Below are 23,745 nucleotides of genomic sequence, written 5' to 3'. Positions count from 1 at the left end.
CTAGCAAAAACTATCGCAGGACGGCAGTGGGCAGAATTAGAACTTGGGACTATTGGGATGACTCCAAAGCACATAACAGGCAGACATCAGCTGATCACATAACGTGCCCAACAGACTGGGACAGAAGGAAGAGGAAAGAATTGTAATAATTAGTTTTTTTTATTTGAGTATTTGGACTGGAGACTGGAGCTAAATCAAAAACGTATTTGGAAAGTTAAAACTTATTTTATCACACCTTAAAGTTTCATTGGTCAAAGGGACTTGTGATCTGTCTCTAATGAAACTATCTCTTGAACAATTGGCAGTGTTCATTGACAAGGGAGAGAAATGAAGAAAAAAACAAACAGTTAATTAAAACTAAAAAAAAACAAACAGTTAATTAAAACTAAAGAGAAACTAATAGACATGGGAAGTACTAGCCTCTCCCCCATCAAGATTCCAGTTGGAGTTTTTCTCTATTGGTCTACATGACACAATTGATACCATAACAAATAACCTGCAGAACCATGTTAATATCCCATACAAAATGATCATGTATGACTGTTACTTTTGTTTTTGTTAGAAAATCTGTACACAAAAAAAAAATACTTTAGAGAATATGTAGTTGTGGAACATTAAAAATAATTTAAGTGGCACTTACTTCACCCTTATCAGCTGTCATGCCTTGACCTTTGTAGGCATACATGACCTTGACCTGAGGAATTTTCTTGGACTCCACAACATCTTGGATAACTTCCCTTTCAACAGTCTCCTCAACCTCTATCTCAGTGGGCACCTCAATTACCTCTTCTTCTTCATCTTCTGCTTCCTGAGGCTCCACCTCTCCATTTTCAGCTGGCATGAACTTGGCAGGAGAAATCTAGGGCCAAACAAAATTGTATTATGATTTTTTGACTTTACAAAGTGTTAAAATATACAATTTGATGGAACTACAATTCATCTCCTTATGTAAAATGGATATAGAATTTTAAGCAGTGGGCAATTAAGGGTGTACATGAGAAACAGATTACACACTATGTGTTAGGGGTGCAAATAATTACACACTGTGTATAGGTGGAAAATTTACAAACAGTTTATGGGTACAAATAAAAATTCACTCTTTATGGGTAGAACTGAGAACACACTAAGAACAAGAAGAAATAATTACATATTACTTATGGTTAGAATTGATGGCATTATGTTAATTAGGTCTATATTATATTTGTAATTACATTATGTTCACTGGCAGCCTTGGTCATCAGCACAGATAGTTCATCCAATCTCTTGATCTCTCCATTGAAGGCTTTGATATCTTGGTCAAGACGATTGTGTCTAGACAGGAGAGCCTGTGAACATTTTATAAAGCCATTTTCTTTACCCAATGTCTCAAAAATAAAGGAAATCAATACAATTAGAGCCATGGTTCATATCAATCAATGTGAGTAGCAACAATTAAAAAAAAAATAATCCATATAAAAAAAAATTATCTAAGGGACTCCACACCTACAACTTTATCTCTCAATAATGTAGACATTATTTACCTTATTCAATATTAAATAAAATAATTAATGCCAACAATTAATTGACTAATTGGTTAATTTTTAAATTGATTCATGTTAGGTACAATAAAAAAATTGTTTAAATCAACTAGATCCGAGAATGGGTGTGGGAGAAATAACATTTTCAATTATTTAAGGTGACTAAACCCTGCATTTTTAGTGTACCTTTCAATTTGGGAGGATTAATTTTCCTTGTTGGTATCAAACAAAATAATTAATTACCAGTAATTAATTGACTAAATGGTCAATTATTTTTTAATGATTCCTGTCTTGTCTATTGCAAAGAATAATTGTGCAAAGTTTCAACTTGATAAATAAAATGGGTGTGGGAGAAATCACATGTAAAAACTTTTTACCAGAAAGAGTTGATATAAGCTTTGTAATGAGTTACAAAAAGAAATAATTTTTTATGTAAGTGCAGAAAAAAAATCTCGTTTTTTAATTTTAACTGGATATTTTAGAATTATTGATAATTCATATTTTCTTATGGATGATTTTTGTTAATGGTGGTAAATAAAAAAATCTATCATTTTTGTGTATCAAGTGTAAGAATATTTCTTCACTGCCGAATTTATTTAGATATAATGTACTTTATATTATAGTGTCTATGTTAAAATCTCTCCCAATTGTTCTTTTCATAAGTTTTTCTTTAGGTTCCATTATACAGCCCTTATATTTACCATTACACTTTCTCTTCTTTAGTCTCTTTTACTTTTACTATCTTTTTTACTTGTGAGATTTGAAAAACAAAATTGAGAGGAAATTATTGTGATTAACTTAATTATTAAAAGCCCCTTGCAAAGTCAAAGAAAAAGATATTAATGAGATTCACTGCCCCATCTGATGTTCTTGTTAGAAACACACCTGTGCACTGGCAACATCTTTACCATAGTCATCACTGCAGACAAGGGGCATCTTTTCTTTCATCCAGGACTCTGCTTCATCAGCGTCAGCATAATACTGTTAGGAAAAAAAAACACAATTGTAATTGTTAAGTTACTGCTGATGTTAAGTTAGTGCTGATGTTAAGTTAATGCTGATGGCACTAAATCAGCTAAACCTTGGAGAATGGGTGTGAATTGTTACAAGACATTTTACTAGGTAGCAAAGCAAAATTGCATATAAGAAATGGTGGGAAAATTATTACTGCTTTCTAAAAAAAACTGGACATAGCACTTCTAATTTTACAGCTGAAAAATGATACATACTTTCTAGTCATTGGTTTTAATTAATACCTAATTCAGGGTATTAATTTTGACATGAAATGTTAGATACATAAGAACCTAACAGTAAATGAGATAGTTAATATTGGCTCCACATTGTACTTAATATATTGTACTCTAAGGTAGAAATATTTAGTAATATCACAGTAACTTCCCATTCAATAAAAAACACTTTTGAATTCAACTAAATCCTATGGGAAGGCTGACCCAATTACCTGAAGAGCTTCAATAGCATCTTCCAGTCTGATCTTTCTGGCAGCAGACGCATCCTGCAGCTGGTTCCACTTATCCATTAATGACTTGATCCTGGATCCTATCTCAGATCTTGCAGGGTGCCCTTGGTTCACTAGATCTTGTCCCACAGCACAAATTTGTTCACATCTCTTCCACCTGCCTTGTATCTCTGCCTCCAGGGCCTGAAACACAGCCATGAACATTCAATCCTATAAATATCTGCTAAAAAAGAGAGAACGAAACCTGAAAAATGAAATTAAGTGGGGGCTGAGTGGTAAGTGGCTTCCAAACCTTGGGGTCACCGGTTTGAATCCTAAGACTGGGATTTTGAATTTTCTCCAACCTGACATTAGTTGAAGAAATGTAATGATGGTTGGTTATTGTGCTGGTCATATGACACCTTTGTTAACCCTGGGCCAAAGAAATAGATGACCTTTGTATCATCTGCCCTATAGATAGCTAGGTCTGAAAGGAAAACTACTTTTATTTGTAATGTAATTTACATTGTTTTGTTTAAATTGGCAGTTCCAAACTTAAAAATATACTTGGGAGTGGAAAGAGAATGATAATTAAGAGAAGACTTTGTGCTGAAACTTACTAGCATGAGAGAAAGTGAAGTATTGATCTCAAAATCTTATTTGCCAAGTTATCCTTTCACCTAACACCTGATAATTATCAACTAATATTTGTATTTATATCATGACCAAATTACTAAATTCCCCTAACATTGCATACTTACCGAATAAACTATAAAGCTAACATCATATAATATCCAAGAAATTTATTCGCACAGCAGTCTTAAAAAGAGCTGTTAGTGATTATTTAAAATTGAAAGAGAAAATTTTACCTCATGTTTTTTGAGTAACATAAGTCCTGCATTCAGGTCTTTGCCAAGATTTGTAGACTTGACTTCTTCAATCTTCTCCACAGCCCATCTTTCCTCTACCTCTGCATCGTCCAGGAACTGATAATAGAGTTGAGCTGTTTCAAGGTTAGCTTTCCTCTTGTTACTGATACCCTGAATTCTGTAGACATTATTACATTTCAAAGAACAGTTTAGTTGAGAGGCTTCAGAAGGAGAGCTGGAGAACTTTGACTAAGGTCAAAGACACAAATTAGGGATTCTAATAAAAGCTACTGCTGAACACAGGTGCAGCTGTTGAACACAGATGCAGCTAGTGGAAAGAAAATAGCTTTGTCAGTATTAGATGTGACACTGTATTTAGTCACAATGATATAATACTGCATTCTTCTTTAATCTTAAGACTCAAAAGACAATCCTTTCTAAATATCAACAAAATTCCAAGATATTATTTTCAAAATTCACCAAAGTTTCATTCTTTGAAGAACTCAAAAAAAAATGTACAATATTATGGAAGATAAAACACAATTGTTTCCTTCAGTCAGGTTGCATTTTGTTTCAAAATATTATTTACTGTTGCTACTAATATTTCTTACTAATACATATTTTTTAATGAACTTAATCTATTGCAGCCTACACTCTAATCTAGAACATTTGAAATTTAATATTTAAAAGTTGAACAAAATAATCAAATGCCAAGCACCAGATATGAAAGAAAAAACTGTGAAGTTTCATTTAACACTGAATTGTGGACAGGTGTTACAGGAATATGAAATAAACGAAAAATAAAATTTATCTGAAGACCTTGCCAAGTCTTTGTTGAGTGCATCCAGCTTGTTGTCCAAATGTTGAGCCTCATAGCCTTGACCTGCATACTGTGTGGAACGTCTATTTAAGTTGCCAGCACGGACAGACAGGGAGTGGAGCTGTGCTTCTTGAAGAGCATGTTTCTGCAACAGATCTTGTGTGTCTATCAAATGTTTGCCATAGTTGTCTGCTTTTACCTTGGGCTACACGGGAGACAGAAATTAATTAAAAAAAGCAAAAGACTTTTTTTTTTATATATATTTCACAGTAAAATCTGTAATATAAACCAGGAAAAACATTTTAGCTAAATTTCATTAACATTTTTTTTAGGTGCACATTTAATGCACATTCTTTCAAATGTATTAGAAGTGACAATATTGTGTGATTTACCTAACTGTATCAGTATAATTTATGAATCCATAACATGATATAGATAAATAAAAAAGTACAAAATGGAACTTTACAAAAAATGGTAACATTTAAAAAAAAACAACAACTATAATTCAGAAATTATACCAGAGTATTTACATTCCAAATTATTTCCTACAAAACTGTTACCAGACAACCCTAGCAACAAGGTATCCAAATTACCTCCACTTCTTTTAGTTCTTCTCCAATACTTTCAATCTCCCTGAACATAGCCATAAGATTATTGAAGCCAGACAGAGTTGCCTTCCTTGAGTCTAACTTGTCTAAAAGGTTTTTCCACCTCAACATGACCTCCTGGTCTCTGGAATGTGAGTAAGAATTTAATTACAAATATTTTAGAGAAACTTTAAATTAGAAGCACTTCCAGATAAAAGAAAGATATGTCAATACTATATTCAATAATTCAACCCAAATTTTAGAACTGCTTCTCACATAATAAAACATAGAAATACATTTTAAAAATTCTTCTTGTAAGTGCTCATTAAAAAAAAAAGTTGGACACCAGAGTCTCCAATGTGTAGAGAATGTCATTGATTGCAAGTTTAAAATAATGTTCAAGGGACATGAGCAGAAAGCTAAAAGAAAGACTTTAAAGATTTGACAAATAGTTCAAGACTTACTTTTGTTTGACTTTGTCTTTAGCTCTGTAATTTCCTTGGACCAATTCTGTGGCTAAATTGTTTAGTGCACGGAATCTGTCTTTCTGCAAATGAAAGGAAAAAATATTTGCTAAATCCTTTTCATGCACAGTCTTTGAACAAAAAAACCCAAAGGTAAATTGGGTAGTTGCTCTTTTTCAAATGAATGCTTTATGCATACTTTTTATGTGCTAAATAACTATAATACAAACATTTTGTCTGAAATGAAGTTACTTACCCTAGCCAATATTTCAGCACTGATTGCCTCATGTTTCTTCACAGCAGCCTCAGTCTGGGCAGCGTTGTTGCAGACAATTTGTTCCTTTAGGATGGTCTCCATATCAGTTAGCCAAGATTCTCTTATGGCAGCCTAAGGATACAATCATAACGTGTTAAAATTAATGAAATAAAGAGCAAATGCTGCTTTCCATATTTTTCCAAACAAATATTTAAAAAAAAAAAAAAAGAATAATGGATAATTAATGAATAATTGATGGACAAGAATACAAACAAGAATTAGAGCTCACTTTTCTTAAAAATCGCCTGGCAAGTTGTTCCAGCCTTTCTTGCCTGATAAGCTCATCTTTAAGTGCTACTTCTCTTCCATGCTCACATTTTTCTAGCTGCAGCCATGCTGACTCTATATCATGAATCAACATTCCTTCAGGAGGTATGTATTGCTTTTGTCCATTGGCTTTCAGTCGAGCTTGGATATTGAAGTATTGAACTTCCACATTGCCTTTCTCACGATATCTAAAAAGAAACACTTTTTAGCATTTTCTATAGGTCAGAAGTAAATTTTTGTAAGACTATTCATAGTAAAGAGTTGCTTAGCGAATTTCATAATGAGCCTTTAAGCCAGCACCCCCCCCCCTTCCGAAACTAATTTAAACCCTAGAGATGTTTCAAGCATTGATTTAAAAAAAAATATTTTTTTTAACCACCCTAATTAGTGGTGACTGAGTGGTTAAAACTTGGCAGCCAAAGCTGGGGTCCTGGGTTCCAATCTTGGTGAAGACTGGAATTTTGAATTTCGGGATTTTCAGGGTGCCTCTGAGTCCACCCAACTCTAATAGGTACTTGACTTAAGTTGGGGAAAGTAAAGGCAGTTGATTGTTGTGCTGGCCACATGACACCCTGCTAGTTAACTGTTGGCCAAAGAAACAGATGACCTTAACTTCATCTGCCCTATAGATTGCAAGGTCAGAAAGGGGAACTTGACTTATTAAAACTATTATTTAAACTACAAAAATTTAAATTATCTTTTCTTTTTGTAATGTTATGAAGACAAAAAAAGGGTGAATTTTACAATCTTTAATAACAGACTTTCTTCAGTACTTTAAATTGTGTTCTGGGTCAACTTGCACTCACTTTGGTGGTTTCTCTACTGTCATGTATTCTTTGAACTGAATCAGTTCTTTCTGAATGCCCTCCAATGAGTTGGGAAAATCTCTATTGTTCAATGATTTTATTTTGTCTTTAACCCAAGCCAAGAGTGTTGATGACAATCCTTCATAATCATCTTGCATCTTCTGGACATCTCTCATCATTCCAATGATCTAAGCAATGAAAGGGCACACACATGCAAAAAGACAAAAAAATAATGACCATAAAGAGAAATTTTTATTTTTAATGCCTTTAAAATAATTTTTAAGCATAATAGATATAGGTAAAGGATACAGATTGCAGATTAGTGGATGCTGGACCAAGACTTTTTTTTTTTAATGATAACATTGTGTTAGTGGTTCTGCTTTTTAGTTCATATCACGAAGCCAAAATATTTAAATAATACATTTCTTATTTCTTCTTTTATTAAATCTAAAGTGACAAATAGTTTTTAGGTTTGTGATTTGTCAATATTTAATATTTATGAATTAAAAATAGAATCCTAAGGTTAAATCTTTCAGTATATTGATTTTTTAATAAATTTTTTATAGATATTGTGTTATTCCATACTTAGTTTAAACTAATTAAAAGAAATTTTATTAAAAATAATTTATTTTTGTTTATTACACTTTTGTATCCAATTTATTTTCTTTTAAAATAAAATCAAATATATTTATATGGCTCCTTTTGTCTCGAAAGGCAATGGATGCGCCCAAGTGAGTCACTGGTTTTGGCTTAATCTTGAGACGGGGCAGAATCTGGTGTGGCTAATCAAGCCAATTCTAGAACGGCAGACTTTGCCACAATTCGTACATTTGTATGCCTCTGATTTAGGGCTAGCAGACAGGGCAGCTTTCTTTTTTTCCCTCTTGATTAAAGCCGCTTCAATTCTTTTGTTCTCAGCAAGGGTTGTCCCAGCACGCACAGTCTGTCTCCATGCACTCCGGTCTTTGGCTATGTTTTCCCACATACTTTCACTGATGCCTGAGGCTCTCATGTCTCGCTTGCAGACATCTCTATATGTTAGTCTTGGGCGGCCCTTGGGTCTGACTCCTTCCACAAGCTCAGCATATAAGATATCTTTCGGGATTCTACCATCTGGCATGCGGGTGACATGTCCGAGCCAGCGTAATCTCCTTTGTGTCAGGAGAGCATACATGCTGTTCATATTGGCCAGTCTCAAAACTTCCTGATTGGAGACATGGTCCCTCCAAGAGATGCCCATTATGCGTCTCAGGCAGCGCAAGTGGAAACTATTCAATCTGTGCTCTTGGTACATGTATGTTGACCAGCTTTCACTGCCATAAAGGAGAGTGCTCACAACACAGGCGTTGTAGACTAGGATTTTGGTCGCTGTGGTCAATTTACCATTTTCCCAGACGCGCTTGGAGAGTTTTGCCAATGCTGTGGTAGCTTTTCCTATCCTTTTTGTCAGCTCGATGTCTAAGTCTAGGTTACTGACAATTGTTGAACCCAAGTAGGTAAATTCCTGCACCACTGAAAGGGTGTGGTTCCCAATTTGTATTATAGGTATTTCTGCAACGTCTTGTGCCAGGATTTCGGTCTTGGAGAGACTTATAGTAAGGCTAAACTCTTGACAAGCAGCTGCTAAGGCGTTCACTAGCTTCTGTAGACCTCCTTGTGAGTGAGATACGAGTGCCGCGTCATCGGCAAACAGCAGCTCCCTTATCAAGATACGACGCCTTTTCGTTTTGGCTTTAAGACGTGCCAGGTTAAAGAGCCTTCCATCGGATCTGCTATGGATGTATATTCCGTCTTCCAGGGATTTAAAAGCACTGGATAGTACGACTGAGAAGAAGATGCCAAAAAGTGTAGGGGCCAGTACACATCCTTGTTTTACACCGCTCTTAATGGAGAATGGCCTGGAGGAAGAACTTTCAAACTGAACGGTGCCCTGCATATTTTCGTGAAAAGCTGACACTAGTTTTCTTAACTTATTTGGACAGCCGATTCTCTCTAGTACAGCAAACAGACCGCTTCTGCTAACAAGGTCAAAGGCCTTGGTCAAATCAATAAAAGCTATGAAGAGGGGCTGCTTTTGTTCTCTGCTCTTCTCCTGTAGCTGCCGCAGAGAGAAAATCATATCTGTTGTAGATCTTCCTGCCCTAAAGCCACACTGCGACTCTGGATAAACACGATCTGCCAGGATCTGTAATCGCTTTAGTAACACTAAACAATATTTAATATATTTATTACACTTTTGTATCCAATTTATTTTCTTTTAAAATAAAATCAAATATATTAGATTTTATAATAAAAAAAGAGTTAAGTCAGTTTTAGTAACACTACCCTCCCCACCCCCTTGCTAATTTTTGTTCCTCCTGGAAAACTCCCTTTTTCTATCAAAATAATTCCCACTGAAAGAGTTAAATTGAAACATATAAGATCAAAGAATAGAAACAAGAGAGTCAGTTCTTAACATTTGAAATCTCACTAAGTTAGTTTCTATTATATAATTATAAAATCTGATTTTTTTTTATTAAAAAAAAAAAAAAAAAAAGCCTATATAAGGAAAAACACTGTACAATCACTACCATATCTCAATACTGCAAGGTTTATCTTCTCTTTTTCTATATAAAATTTATTGTTAACCACTAATTGATTAATGATTTTGTAAATTTTTAAATTGATTGAACAGTTAGGGGCCTATATGTAATTTGATGTATAATCTATCAGAGACTAATTTGGGAAATTTCCCATCAAAATTATGTCAGCCAAATAAAACAAAAAATGCTTGTTTGGAATTAATGATTAAGATTTGTTCATTAAGTGTAAAGTAAAAAGTTCGATCCAACTAAGACAATCTCAGAAGGCAGAAATAACCCTGACCTTGGCAATTCTTTTTCCTCCAGTCATTTCACTCTTCATCTTGGCAAAGTAGTGGTAATAGGAGGCCACGTAGGTGACAATAATCTTTTCATCTGGTCTGTTCACATCCACATCTGATTAGTGGACAGTAGACATTGATACATTAGAGTAAACTAAGTCTAACAGACTTGGAAGATGTTTCAACTAATTGTAATGTCAAAAACTTAATCTAGACCTCACACTAGCATTAAGCCTAATCCTAAAACTTATCAAGATATCTATAAGCAAGCAAAATAGAAAAAAATAATTAAAAACAATAACAAAGCTTATATTGAGTGCAGGAAGAGCACCGTTCAATTGCTGCCATAACTCAATACTGCAAGGATTATCACTCCTTCAATCTATATGAAACCAAATTAATTAATTACCTCTAATTGATAAACTACTTGGTTAATCTTTTGATTGATTCATATGTTCTCATCAATAATGTATTATTTTGCAAAATTTTAACTTGATCCGAGAATGATAGGTGAGAGAAAATAGTGTGTGTAAAAGAATCCACCCAGACAGACAGAGTTAATAGAAGCTTTATAAACAAAATGACATCTATCCAATTTTTTAAAAAATTGAGTTATTAAAAATACACCTTTTGAATTAAGTATTTGTGTTAAATACCATAAAACATTTTCACTATTTAATTACCAATTAAAAAAAAAGGATTTAGGATCTAATTTTAAACAGATATGTAAAATAATGTATATAATTACAAACATTTATTAAAAAAACTAATAACAATTAGTAAACAAAAAAAGTATAAAATCACCTTCAGCATCTAAAATCTTTGGGATCCCCAACTGTTTATCAGCCACATTAAATGCATTGTTCAAGTTATTGATGTGTTCTGCTGGGTCAAGGCGGTCATAGTTTATTAAATCAGGCCTGAACGTTTAAAAAAAAAATATAAAAAAAAAAAAAAGAGTTTCTTAATAAAACCACAAAATATAGTTGCAAAAAAAAAAAATGCTAAGAAAGTTAAAAAGTAGGATATAGTGATAGCATTTAAATCCATGATCTCTGACTACAAATGAAGTCAATTTTAACAGATGGTCTAGGGACAAGGTTAAGTAACACTGCCACTTAGACTACTCTAAACAAAACAGCACTAGAGACCAGCTAATGATTATAGTCCTTCACCTACCTGTGAGCATGAATGAGAGCATTAAATCCCAGACCACTTCTCCAGCTGGTGGTAAAATTTGTAATGTTAACTCCAGGGTACCTATACAATGGTAATAAGAATGACGTGTTATTCATTTATACCAATGTTAATAAGATTTCATTTATATGAAAACTGTTAGCTAAGATTGGCTTAGAACATAAAGGTAACATACAATTTAATAATCTTTTATCTAAAAAGTAGCAGTCAAGATTTCTATTGTCCATATGTCATATAGCCTATGTCTCCCACTGAAAGGCAGGAATGATGATGATAAATGTTTCAATCATTAGAGGCCCAGACCCTCAGCCAGCTATAGATAATAACATTACAGGAATAGTTTCAATTAGATTCAATTCCTTTAAATAAAACAAGTTTTTCTACTGCACCATCTTTATACTTGTGGAAGCATAAATAAAGCTACTTAATGTCAAATCAAAGAAATATCTATAAAAACATCAATAACATCCCTTCTGTACCTAGAATAATGCCTAGGTAATGGAAATGGAAACATCTCCATGTTTAGTGGTTTAAGAACTGATAATCCAATTTCTCTTAAAGTCAAGGCTAGTCAATGTACTAGTCTAGTACTAATTTAGAACAACTGGAGAATAACTCAAAATCCATTTGAATCTGTCAGAGCTATACACTCATTTAAAAGACTAGGAATGAAGAAAACACAGTTCTAGACTCCAGTATATTCTAGTCTCGGATTATAGATAAATTATTAATGAGACTACTGGTGGTCAATTTTATATTGATTTCTGAAGAGTTCTGTCTCTGGCACAACTTAGCACTGCTGGTTATATAAAGGTATATAACTCTGCAGTAGTTTTTTTTTCTCATTTAAAATATTATTTTATTGGAACATATTTAAAAATAAACAAGAAAAATGTCTCAAAACAAGACAAAAAGCAATAGAACTAAATTATTGATACCATTTCAAAGAAAACTTGATAACATGTTGATCATGTAAATTATAGTTTGCATTATTGCAATAAGATACATTTCAACAGTTTGACTTTGTCTTGTGTTTCTTGGCAAATAGCTCAGGCCTCTTGAAGGATCCCATGTCTTAACAGCAAGCTGGGTATGAGCTTGGGACTATCTTGATGACAGTCCAAAGCATTAATCATATGGCAAGGCAGTTTATTTGAGCTAACTGCAGGTTTGATTACCCCCATAATATAATTATGAAAAGTGACTTTAATGTAATGTATTAGCCATTGGCTTATTTTCTAACATTTGAATGTAATTCATAATTGTCATGACTCTCAAACTGCTTTTGAAGTATCCCATTAATTATAACACAAATACAAAGTTCACAAACAAGTTTTATGTTTTGTTCTATGCCAAGAAGGAGTTATTCAAAATAATTCTATAAACTACAAAGTTTTTTCTTCCATGGTCAGTAGTGCTACTACACTAGTAAAACAAGTCATCTAGTCCAGTGCCAGTCTTAGCCTTCACTTCTATGAAAGTAAAATATTTAAAAAGGTGACAGCTTGTGAGAGTCAATAGCAGTGATGGCTGTTCCAATGAAGGAGGCCAACAATCAGACATCACATTCCATTAGGCCAGCCATAACCAAGATAAACAAAAGACTGGCCAATCATTACTTGTTGGGCAGAATCAAACACTTGAAAAATGTTTCAACATCTCAGGTAACCTGGACTAGTCTTAACACATACACCACTACAAAAAAAAAAAAAAAAAAAAAAGGCTTGTTCTTTTTATTGGGGTAACATTGGACAAACATTTGGCAAACATTGCCCCAAGTGATGCCTTTATTTGAAAGGCTGCACACAGAACAATTTTCTTTTTTTCATTTATTGTTGCATTTGTGTTTGTTTGTTTTTGCTTGAGAATAAACCAAAACAATTTACAAATTGAGTTAGTGTTTTGTTGCTGATAATAAATTATGTGGATAAACATAAATAGTTAACTATAGTTGAACTGGTCAATATTTGTCACCTTGCTTTAGTATCACAGCAAGTTCACAGCAATTGGATTATTTAATGTAAAGAAAACTTAACTAACAAGTTTTTTTTCCCCAAGACAGAATCTGAACTTGTCAGTAGCACCAACTCTGTATCTAGATATTTATCCAACACTCCTCTAATGTCAATCTCTTCAAACAGTCACGTCATCAGTTTCAGTCCTATTTTGGTTATAGATAATTATCTTACTAAATATCCTAGCCTAATAGAATGGTGCACTAACAAATAATGTATAGTATTGAAAAGAATGGTACCCTTATTCCTCAACTATTTTACAAGAAAATATGTCTATCACCATCCACACAATGCAAATGAAGGAAAAGTTCATCTAAAACTGATTTTCGTACTTATAATCTGTCAACTTTGAACTATAAAATGGTCTCATCTACATACAATTTTGGTCCAAAAATGAGTCTTGTTTAAGTTTTGGATGAGTTCTTTCAAAAAGAAATAAAAAAATATGTGATTGGACTAAATCAGCACACTAAGAGCTAGACCCACCCTGCAGTCTTTCTCTGGCACCATAGCAACAAGGCATCCTTGGCTGATTTTTTCTCACTATCCTCCTGCTCTTCATCCTTGGAACAAACAAAAAACAACAAGAAATTAACCATTTAATAATCTTTGTTTTATGATTCAAAAGTAAACTTCCGCTAACTTCTAAATGGTGTCACAGTACAGAGAGAAAAAAAGTCTGTATTTTATTTACCACATCAATAAAGATTTCCTGGATCTGAAAGCGAAGGATGATGGTCCAAATCAAGCCAAGGATCAACCTCGGGTTGCCATCTACAATATCTTCAGCACCAATGTTTTCAAAATAGACCTGAAACAGACACAGAAGAAAAATGATTAATTACCCAGAAGAACCCAATACTCTAACGAATGATTGACTCATTGTAGTATGCATACATGGAGATATGTTCTTATTCCCTAATCTGAAGAATTAAGTTAACTAAATAATAAAATTGTCTTCAAGACCAAGTGATCATTCATTAATGTGCACTGTGAACTTGATGCTAAAAAAGCTTAACTTGGGCATTATTTCACAGCCAGAAATTAGGAGTGAGTGAGCATTTGCTTTATTTCTGACAGATGTGACCTTTACCTTGGTGGCCAGAAACTGCAGACATCTGTTGATGTTCTCTACTTTCTGAACTCTCAGCAGACCTTTGTTGGGTTTACCCAAGTTCTCCCCAGATATGATCTCTAGCAGCTTCATTAAGATCTTGCCATCTGCAAGGTCTGTGAACAGGTCTCGAATTTCCATACGGACCTATATCATGAAGAAACAAAGAATTGTTTTCTTATATGAATTAGGTGACTTGTCAAATCTGATGTCATACTGAATAGGCTAAGATAAGTCGTGAAAAATTGCCTGAGTTATCTGAAATAGTTGAGGCTGTATTTACTTGCATTCTCTAAGAGTCTTTTCAATTATTCATAAATAGAAAACTATATTAATTACATATTTATAATGGATATGTACTCAACCAAAGGTTGACAAAAGAGCAATACGCAATATATATAGCTTATTTAAATACACTCTATAACATTACTGTGTAATGTTTTCCATAAAACAGATGTAGTCTATTTATTGATGGCATAATCATGGCAATCTATTCTAGATGTAGTCTACTTTTATAAAATTTACCAATAAGTCACAGGATTATGCCCAGATTAGAAAATAATCAAGATTAGTAAACTTAGTCTTTGTTTTGCATTTTTGTGGTTTTCCTTCAGATTTAAAGATAATTACATCTAAAGCCCAATCCTTCCTCAGGCCAGGCAATTATGATACAAGTTTCCTCTTAAACTTTAAATAAGTATCCTGATTAAACCAGCTTGTTAACTCCCTGATCATCATCAGTCATACAAAGCATTTTCACCAGGGTGAAATGAGTTAATAAAGAACTCAAATTAAATCTTGACAATAACATTAGAAACTAAGCCAATTGTAAAATTTGAAAGCTTGAAAACAAAGACCTTTGTCCTAACAGGCTCAACAAAACTGATAGTACAGACACATGCCTAAACTAGAAGGGGCTCTATAAATCTTTGGAAACAACTGTTGTAAAACTCTAGGGAGCTCTTGTGATCTGTACACACCACATACATTGTGATATTTTGAGCTGCAAATAAAACTTATGGACCACACAATAGCACCATAAATCACAAGATTTTTTTATTTAGTATTCAGTCACTTTAGTTTAAACATATATATATCTGAACTAACCATCTATTTGTAACATAAAAAATGATTTGAAATATACTTTTTGCCTAATGTGTTAGGACGCATGTCCTGATATGTCTGTAGTTTATGTCCCTGAACATTTCACTCCAGCTTTAACCCACTAACTAAACCTTGAGGTATTTAATTGATTCAGAATCCTTGATCTAAAGTCTAATACAAAATTACTGCGATTAGAACCAAGGACATCCTATAGACCCATTGTGTCTTCTAGATAAAGCCTGCATATTTTAAAAATAAATGTTCAATTTATTAAGCATTCCTTATGTGTCTAGTTCAATGTGACTAGTATAATGTGTTGAATTAAATGTGTCAAGTTCAATGTGTTAAATTAGGTTCAACATATCAAGTTCAATGTATTATAATAGAATGAATGTGTTAAGCTAAATGTGTCAAGTCCATGTGTTACAGTAGGTTCAATGTTTCTAGTTCAAAGTGTCTAGCCGCAAGTCAACAGAAACGGTCATTTTATTCTACAGTCTACTCGTGCTACCTCCTCTAGGACTTAACATTGTACAGACTTTTTTTTTTATTTGAATGACGGGTTTTTTTTTTGTTAAGATAGTGAGGAATTCAGCAGGAGAAAGACATACATTTGTTATTTGATTTTACACCATAATGGTTACCTTAATTTTAAAAATATATATATATTTCATATTGAGCAACTTTTTAATTGTAACTGCACCCACCCCAAACGAAAAAAAAAAGACGTCCAAGCTATAAGCGCCTATGGCCTGGACATGCCAAGCCATTTGCCCCGTAGCTGTAAGCTCCAACCTGGAGATGCCAAAGCTCTTCGACCCATAGCTGTAAGCTCCGCCTTGGACATGCCCTAGACATGCCAAGCCCCTCGCCACATAGCTGTAAGCTCCCTCCGCCCTAGACATGCCAAGCCCCTCGCCCCATAGCTGTAAGCTCCTCTGCCCTAGACATGCCAAGCCCCTCGCCCCATAGCTGTAAGCCCCTCGCCCCATAGCTGTAAGCTCCTCTGCCCTAGACATGCCAAGCCCCTCGCCCCATAGCTGTAAGCTCCTCTGCCCTAGACATGCCAAGCCCCTCGCCCCATAGCTGTAAGCTCCTCTGCCCTAGACATGCCAAGCCCCTCGCCCCATAGCTGTAAGCTCCTCTGCCCTAGACATGCCAAGCCCCTCGCCCCATAGCTGTAAGCCCCTCGCCCCATAGCTGTAAGCTCCTCTGCCCTAGACATGCCAAGCCCCTCGCCCCATAGCTGTAAGCTCCTCTGCCCTAGACATGCCAAGCCCCTCGCCCCATAGCTGTAAGCTCCTCTGCCCTAGACATGCCAAGCCCCTCGCCCCATAGCTGTAAGCTCCTCTGCCCTAGACATGCCAAGCCCCTCGCCCCATAGCTGTAAGCCCCTCGCCCCATAGCTGTAAGCTCCTCCGCCCTAGACATGCCAAGCCCCTCGCCCCATAGCTGTAAGCTCCCTCCGCCCTGGACATGCCAAGCCCCTCGGGTAAGCTAAGGAAGTCAAAAGATTATTGGTACGGCGCTATGGAGACATAGGAATTTCTGACGCGAGAAAAAAAAAGTAGAATTGCGATTGGCGGACACATGAAAATGACTTCTTAAAAAACATGCTCTTTCTCTCTCTCTCTCTCTATTTTTTTTTTTTTAAATATTTCTAAGGGGAATAACTCCACTTTTACAACTCTCTCAACACTAAGAAAGTTCTTTTCGATATCAAACTAAATTAATTACCACTATCTTATTAACTATTTGGTTAATTTTTGGGTTGATTCATGTGTAAAGTTTGAACGAGAAGGGGAAGTGGGAGAAACAACGTGTTGTATCACACAGACAGTGTGTGTGTTATTATAAGCTTGGCTAAAAAACGGAATGGAACTTGTTTGATGACATCTTTTGCCAAAACTGTATAAAAAGTTCTATGAGAGTGAAAAGAAATCTTTTTTTTTTGTAATAAAATTATTTAAACATTCGTAATAATGTAGGTGTTACTTAATTTAAATACACCAATATGAATCCATATATACAATATAAATGTAAAAAAAAAAAAATTGAGCGCCTTCGCGTCCCTTGACAGAACCCCAAACATCGAAAATCGCTTCTATAATAAAGGTAACATTCAAACTTCACAAAGGACACCTCTAGTTTGTAGGCACTTTACGCAGCACTGCAGTCACTCCCCTTTTAGTCTTTTTTTAAACGTCATAAAAGAACAAGCCTAAGTCAACAACAATATGCTGAAGGTGTGCTAGCAGAGCCGAGACATGGAATAACATAACTTTTTTTTTTTTTATGTAGGCCAGTGTCTGTAAATGTCATACTCTGTTTAACATGTGTAGCCCATTATAGCATTGCCGGTGCTAAAGCCGCATGACTAAAGTAGCCAACTCCTGGAATGAAAATATATTTTGGTTCTACGTGAAGTGAATGTAAAGTTGAAAATAGACATTCTAAGTTGTTGTTTTTTTTTAACAAGAAGGGTGGGGGCGAGAAAGGCGCCATTCATGTAGTATTTGACACAGTTTTGTGGGCGGTGGCAGTAGTTAGTAAGACAATCACGTCTGCACCAACCAATGACTAAATCAACGAAAAGGTTGGCTGAGAGTGATGTCCCCTTTTACTACACACAAAGTTTGTTTATTTTTTAACTTCTAAATTTAGCGCCACACCAACTGCTCAACTTTTGGGCCCTGGTGAACGTTTAATTCAGTACTTTGTCAGAAATAAAATCAAGAAGTCATAACTTCATGACATCCAAATCAACTAGATCTATATGACCGAAGTGTAGCCTAAAATCTATGGGAAGGAAATGAAACGGGGCTTGACCTATTCAAGAGTCCAAAACAGTCAAAAACGTAGACAAATAGAAGGGACATTACTGAGTTTTTAAAATTAAACTTTTGACGTTGAGCGTGGTATGTTATTTGTTCAATTTCTGTAGGTGTTGGCTCCCTTAGCATTTCAACACTTTAGACATGACTTGAATTAAATTCGCGATCTAAAATCTAGTTTCCCAATCATATATGCATATCCGGAGAGTAAATGAACACATTTGTTTAGTGATCTAAATTAGCGGTTCAGTTCTGTTCCTAAACAGTTTGGAATCCTCTAACAACCTTGTTCGATTTATTTTGTCCAAATCTAGTCTAATACAGGCGATTCAATTTATTGGATCGCATTAGGATGTGATTAACATTATAACAAGCGAGTCAGAATGTCGCTGGACAAGAGAGGGTAATTAGGCCCCTGATGGCATTTTAATATTTTAATTAAGGGCAGTGGAAATTAATAATTTAGTAGCCAACTTTACCCCAGCCCGTGTTCTATAACACTGAATACATAGCCACCAAGCTCAAGAACACGATGATTGTATTTCAGGTTTTGGCTGTTGCCATGTAGAAATGGCTGACTGGAAGTCTTGCCTAGAACGTCACCGTGAAATAGGACTCAATTATGTTTACACTATCTGATGGTATACTTCTGCTTCTAAAGCCCAGGTCATTGTTTATGTTTACACTATCTGATGGTATACTTCTGCTTCTAAAGCCCAGGTCATTGTTTATGTTTACACTATCTGATGATATACTTCTGCTTCTAAAGCCCAGGTCATTGTTTATGTTTACACTATCTGATGGTATACTTCTGCTTCTAAAGCCCAGGTCATTGTTTATGTTTACACTATCTGATGATATACTTCTGCTTCTAAAGCCCAGGTCATTGTTTATGTTTACACTATCTGATGGTATACTTCTGCTTCTAAAGCCCAGGTCATTGTTTATGTTTACACTATCTGATGATATACTTCTGCTTCTAAAGCCCAGGTCATTGTTTATGTTTACACTATCTGATGGTATACTTCTGCTTCTAAAGCCCAGGTCATTGTTTATGTTTACACTATCTGATGATATACTTCTGCTTCTAAAGCCCAGGTCATTGTTTATGTTTACACTATCTGATGGTATACTTCTGCTTCTAAAGCCCAGGTCATTGTTTATGTTTACACTATCTGATGGTATACTTCTGCTTCTAAAGCCCAGGTCATTGTTTATGTTTACACTATCTGATGGTATACTTCTGCTTCTAAAGCCCAGGTCATTGTTTATGTTTACACTATCTGATGGTATACTTCTGCTTCTAAAGCCCAGGTCATTGTTTATGTTTACACTATCTGATGATATACTTCTGCTTCTAAAGCCCAGGTCATTGTTTATGTTTACACTATCTGATGGTATACTTCTGCTTCTAAAGCCCAGGTCATTGTTTATGTTTACACTATCTGATGATATACTTCTGCTTCTAAAGCCCAGGTCATTGTTTATGTTTACACTATCTGATGATATACTTCTGCTTCTAAAGCCCAGGTCATGCTGACTGACATCTGAACCTATAAGAAAATGTAGCCGAGGACAAAGCTGATAAGACAGAACAATGAATGTTTTTATTATTACGCTATGTCTGAAAATACACAATGTTCTATTGAATTACCAATGCAAGTCGTCATTAAAAATAAAAATAAATAATGAGAGTTTTAAAAAATCTATGTAACAGAGCGTCCGCTATTCAGTAACACTCTTTCCCCCGAGTTTCTCACCTTTCTCCACACCCTAACACTTTGAAGAGAACTTGAGATTTCAAACAGTAGCTAGATCTGGATCTATGACATTTGGAGACTGTGAAGTCTAGGCTCATGTAAGCCAGGCAATTAGTTAATGGCGTGACACGAGCGTCTCTTTCCTGAATTAACCAGAGTGTGTTCATCAACAATGACAATGTTCGTTAATTAATTAAAAAGTGTGCCACAGACAATAACAACATTACATTAACTTGTGACATGCGCAGTGACACCCCCCGCTAAGACTAATTACACGAGTTGAAACCTCGAACATTAACACAGGAACTTCCGTTAACAAGCGAGCAATGCTTTAGTCAGAACTGAAATGACATCATCAGTTTTTACGTTAACAAGGTCTTCGGGGCTTGCAGAGACCTTCCTTCAGGGAACAGTACCAGAAAAAAAAGAAGTGGCAGACAGACAAAGCGATGGGAAGACAACATAAAAGAATGGACAGTAGAGTAATGCCATTGAAAGAGGACTCTTCCAAGGCAAAAGACGGACAGGAATGGAGAAAAACGGTTGACAAATGCTCTGTGGTGCCCCAACGGTCCAACAGACTAAGGAATAGGTGAATTGTTCAATATAAACCTTCATAAGCGTAAAGTTAAATCTAATCAGGGACAATAAATGCAATACCCTATTCGAGCATCACAATGAATAAGAAAATAGGTGAATGGCATTAGGGTACTATCTAGTCCAATGTTTCCCAAACTTTTCCTTAACGGAACACTTCGCACTTTCTGAGTATTTAGAGGAACAGAGGAACACTTTGCTTATTTTCTCTGAGAGATTAATTCACGTGGATGGCTGCCTGGTCGTGCGGTTTGCGCGCTGGACTGTCGTTCGGATTAATCGACGGTCGAGGGTTCAAACCCTGCCCGCTCCCATCCCCCGTCGTCCTGCGGGAGGTTTGGACTAGGAAGTAAACTATCTTCAACTCTGAAGGAACATCCGAAACATGTCAAACAAACAAAACGTGGTGGTCTACAAGATAATTATCCCAGTAGTTCGTGGACACCGATTCAGGCCTCGAGGTACTCCTGAGTTCCGCGGAACACAGTTTGGGAAACACTGATCTAGTCTATTGCACTCACCAAGACAAGTGATGTAAATGTAGTCAACAAAGGTGGCCCATGTCACGATACCTAAGAATCAACATTGAACTACATTCTTAATAGGAGCTACACATCCTCTTGACCACATCTTCCATTAAGAGAGACCTTAGCAAACTGCCGAATTTGAATCATTGCTACAAAAGTGTTAATGACACAGTTACGTGCATGTAATGTCTTATAGAATACAGATGTTACTTCAAAAAAGAAGATGATTAGGTCCTACGCGTCATGCATATTAACCAATGACTTAAATCCTGCCAAGTCATTTGTTTTCCTGGCTAGCTCAGGCAATCCATTCCATGCTCTAATAGCACTAGGAAAGAAGGAGTATTTGTACAAATTTGTCCTAGCATATGGAACGAGAAATACGCCTTTATCTTTGTGTATTTCTGAGTATTTTATTTACTTTTGTTTTTGTATTTGAAGATTATGGTTCAGTGTTTTATGTATAATTGCTACTTTACTTTTGAGTCTTCTCTCCTGAAGGCTTTCTAAATTTAGTAATTTTACTAAAGGTGTTACTCTAGTCAAATGTGAATATTTGTTTGTTATGAATCTCACTGCTCTATTTTGTGTCTGTTCCAGTTTTTTTAATGTTTTCTTGAGTTGAGGGGTCCCAAACAGAGGATGCATATTCTATTATTGGCCTAACCAAGGTTAAAAACATTTTAATTTTATGTTCTTATGTGATTAATAGAAATTTATTTTAATAAACCCTAATGCTTTTTTTTTCTATAGTTTCATCAATATGGGGATTCCATGACAGTTTTTCATTTATTATAGCATCTAAGTATTTTGCGTTTTAGCCTGTGTTACTGGTTTGCCATGAATAAGATAAGTGGAATTAATTTGTTTTAGCTTTTTTGTTACTCTTAATAGCTGACATTTTTCTGTGTGGAAAGACATGCTCCAATTTGATTCCCATTTCTGTAATTCATCTAATTCTCTTTGTAAAATATATGTGTCTTGTGCTGTTTTTATTGTTCTATATATTATGCAATCATCTGCAAATAATCTGACTTTTGTTCCTGAACTAATGCATTTTGGTAAATCATTTTACCTTTACCTACCGACCGTTGGGGCACCAGGCAAGATTTGTCGACCGTCTTTCTCCATAAATCATTTATGTAAATTAAAAATAGTAGTGGACCTAAGACTGTTCCTTGAGGTACACCTGAGTTTACTGTTATTGGTGTTGATTTAGAGCCATTTATTATTACAGTCTTTTATCTCCCAGAAAATCCTTTATCCACTGTTGCAATGGACCATCCCTGCCAAACTATGTCATAGTTATGTAAACATCATTACGAATGATGCAGTGGCACTGCAAGAATTACAGGACTACAGACACAGGTAAATCTTTACAGTTGAGGGAACACTTAGCTAGCGCATTTTTTGGTAGAGCATAAGGTAACAGTAAACCTGACAATGAATTCTTCAGACCAGACATTCCAGGATTTAGTGACTGTCATAAACTGAAGTAGATTAAGATAAAACCACAGAAAGGTGTATCCATAAATGGCGATCTCTCATTGTGTATCTGTTTTTTTAATGACTAATACTGTAGCTGCGGTAAAAAATGTGTTTATCAATGTGGTTAAATATAAATTGGTGTTTGTTTTTATTTTGGTGAATATGTTATTGTATATTTTAAAGATGAAATATGAGAATGGCAGTGAAGAAACTAAAGAGTTTAGGGTTACCAGACACCTACAGCCTCTTAGGAGGGATACAAAAACAAGGGCACACACAAACAAATAAATAAGACAAAAGAAGCGAGTTTGCGGTTTGTACATGACCAATGATCTTCTAATCTTATCTTATAAAATACAGACGTTACTTCGAAAAGTAGTAGATGATTACGTCCTACGCTTGACCCTAGGTCAATCTAGTCACGCATGTTAACCAATGACTTAAATTCTGCCAAGTCATTGGTTTTCCTGGCTTACTCTAACAGCACTTAGGAAGAAGGAGCATTTGTACAAATTTGTCCTAGCATATGGAACAATGAATATGTCTTTATCTGTTTGTCTTTCTGAGTATATTATTAGGTATTGTGTTTGTATTTGAAGATTATAGTTCAGTGTTTGATGTCGAATTGTTTCTTGACTGTGTACTCTTCTCTCATCTACATTTAATGATTTGACGAAAGTTCGCCATTTTTTTTTTAGTGAAACACAACCAGATTTGAACTGGGACATTGGGCATGTCAAATATTAGAAAATCAGACATTAATAACAGACTAACCCGCATACATCTTGTGGAACCTTTATGTTAATTTACATTGTCACAATTGTGGATGTCGCTATAGTTGTGATGTTAGTTTTGTCACAATTGTGGATGTCGCTATAGTTGTGATGTTAGTTTTGTCACAATTGTGGATGTCATCGTTGTCATGTTAGTTTAAATTGTCACAATTGTGGATGTCCTAATGGTCTAGTTCTAAGCAATCGTAATTGTCACAATTCTTCTAGGCTGCATCATTCTTGACAACTGCGACCTCTGGCATTTATGACATATCAGCAATAACACAATACAATCTAAAACCCAGTCTATGTGTGATACCCTCACACACACACACACAAAGCATGCTACAAGGGACGAAGCCAGCACTATC

General features: G+C 35.2%; 1 protein-coding gene across 5 annotated transcripts in view; it reads right to left on the bottom strand.

Annotated features, from left to right (window-relative positions):
* Window positions 1-23,745, bottom strand: part of LOC106053715 (spectrin beta chain, non-erythrocytic 2-like) — a 135,789-nt gene that overhangs the window by 67,187 nt on the left and 44,857 nt on the right. For all 5 annotated transcript variants that reach the window (XM_056024907.1, XM_056024911.1, XM_056024912.1 and 2 more), the window contains exons 3-19: window positions 14,271-14,438; window positions 13,872-13,988; window positions 13,664-13,740; window positions 11,145-11,225; window positions 10,770-10,885; window positions 9,968-10,080; window positions 7,103-7,290; window positions 6,259-6,484; window positions 5,970-6,101; window positions 5,714-5,796; window positions 5,256-5,394; window positions 4,662-4,867; window positions 3,843-4,020; window positions 2,977-3,177; window positions 2,403-2,498; window positions 1,212-1,325; window positions 641-859 (exon numbers count right to left, since the gene is read on the bottom strand). In XM_056024907.1, the coding sequence (XP_055880882.1) occupies window positions 641-859; window positions 1,212-1,325; window positions 2,403-2,498; window positions 2,977-3,177; window positions 3,843-4,020; window positions 4,662-4,867; window positions 5,256-5,394; window positions 5,714-5,796; window positions 5,970-6,101; window positions 6,259-6,484; window positions 7,103-7,290; window positions 9,968-10,080; window positions 10,770-10,885; window positions 11,145-11,225; window positions 13,664-13,740; window positions 13,872-13,988; window positions 14,271-14,438 (2,454 nt within the window). The remainder of the gene's footprint in view (window positions 1-640; window positions 860-1,211; window positions 1,326-2,402; window positions 2,499-2,976; window positions 3,178-3,842; window positions 4,021-4,661; window positions 4,868-5,255; window positions 5,395-5,713; window positions 5,797-5,969; window positions 6,102-6,258; window positions 6,485-7,102; window positions 7,291-9,967; window positions 10,081-10,769; window positions 10,886-11,144; window positions 11,226-13,663; window positions 13,741-13,871; window positions 13,989-14,270; window positions 14,439-23,745) is intronic.

Source organism: Biomphalaria glabrata, chromosome 3 (genome assembly GCF_947242115.1).
Source record: "Biomphalaria glabrata chromosome 3, xgBioGlab47.1, whole genome shotgun sequence".
Classification (NCBI taxonomy): Eukaryota; Metazoa; Mollusca; class Gastropoda; family Planorbidae; genus Biomphalaria; species Biomphalaria glabrata.
Note: the sequence above shows the minus strand (reverse complement) of the source record. Positions and strands in the feature narration are given on the sequence as shown.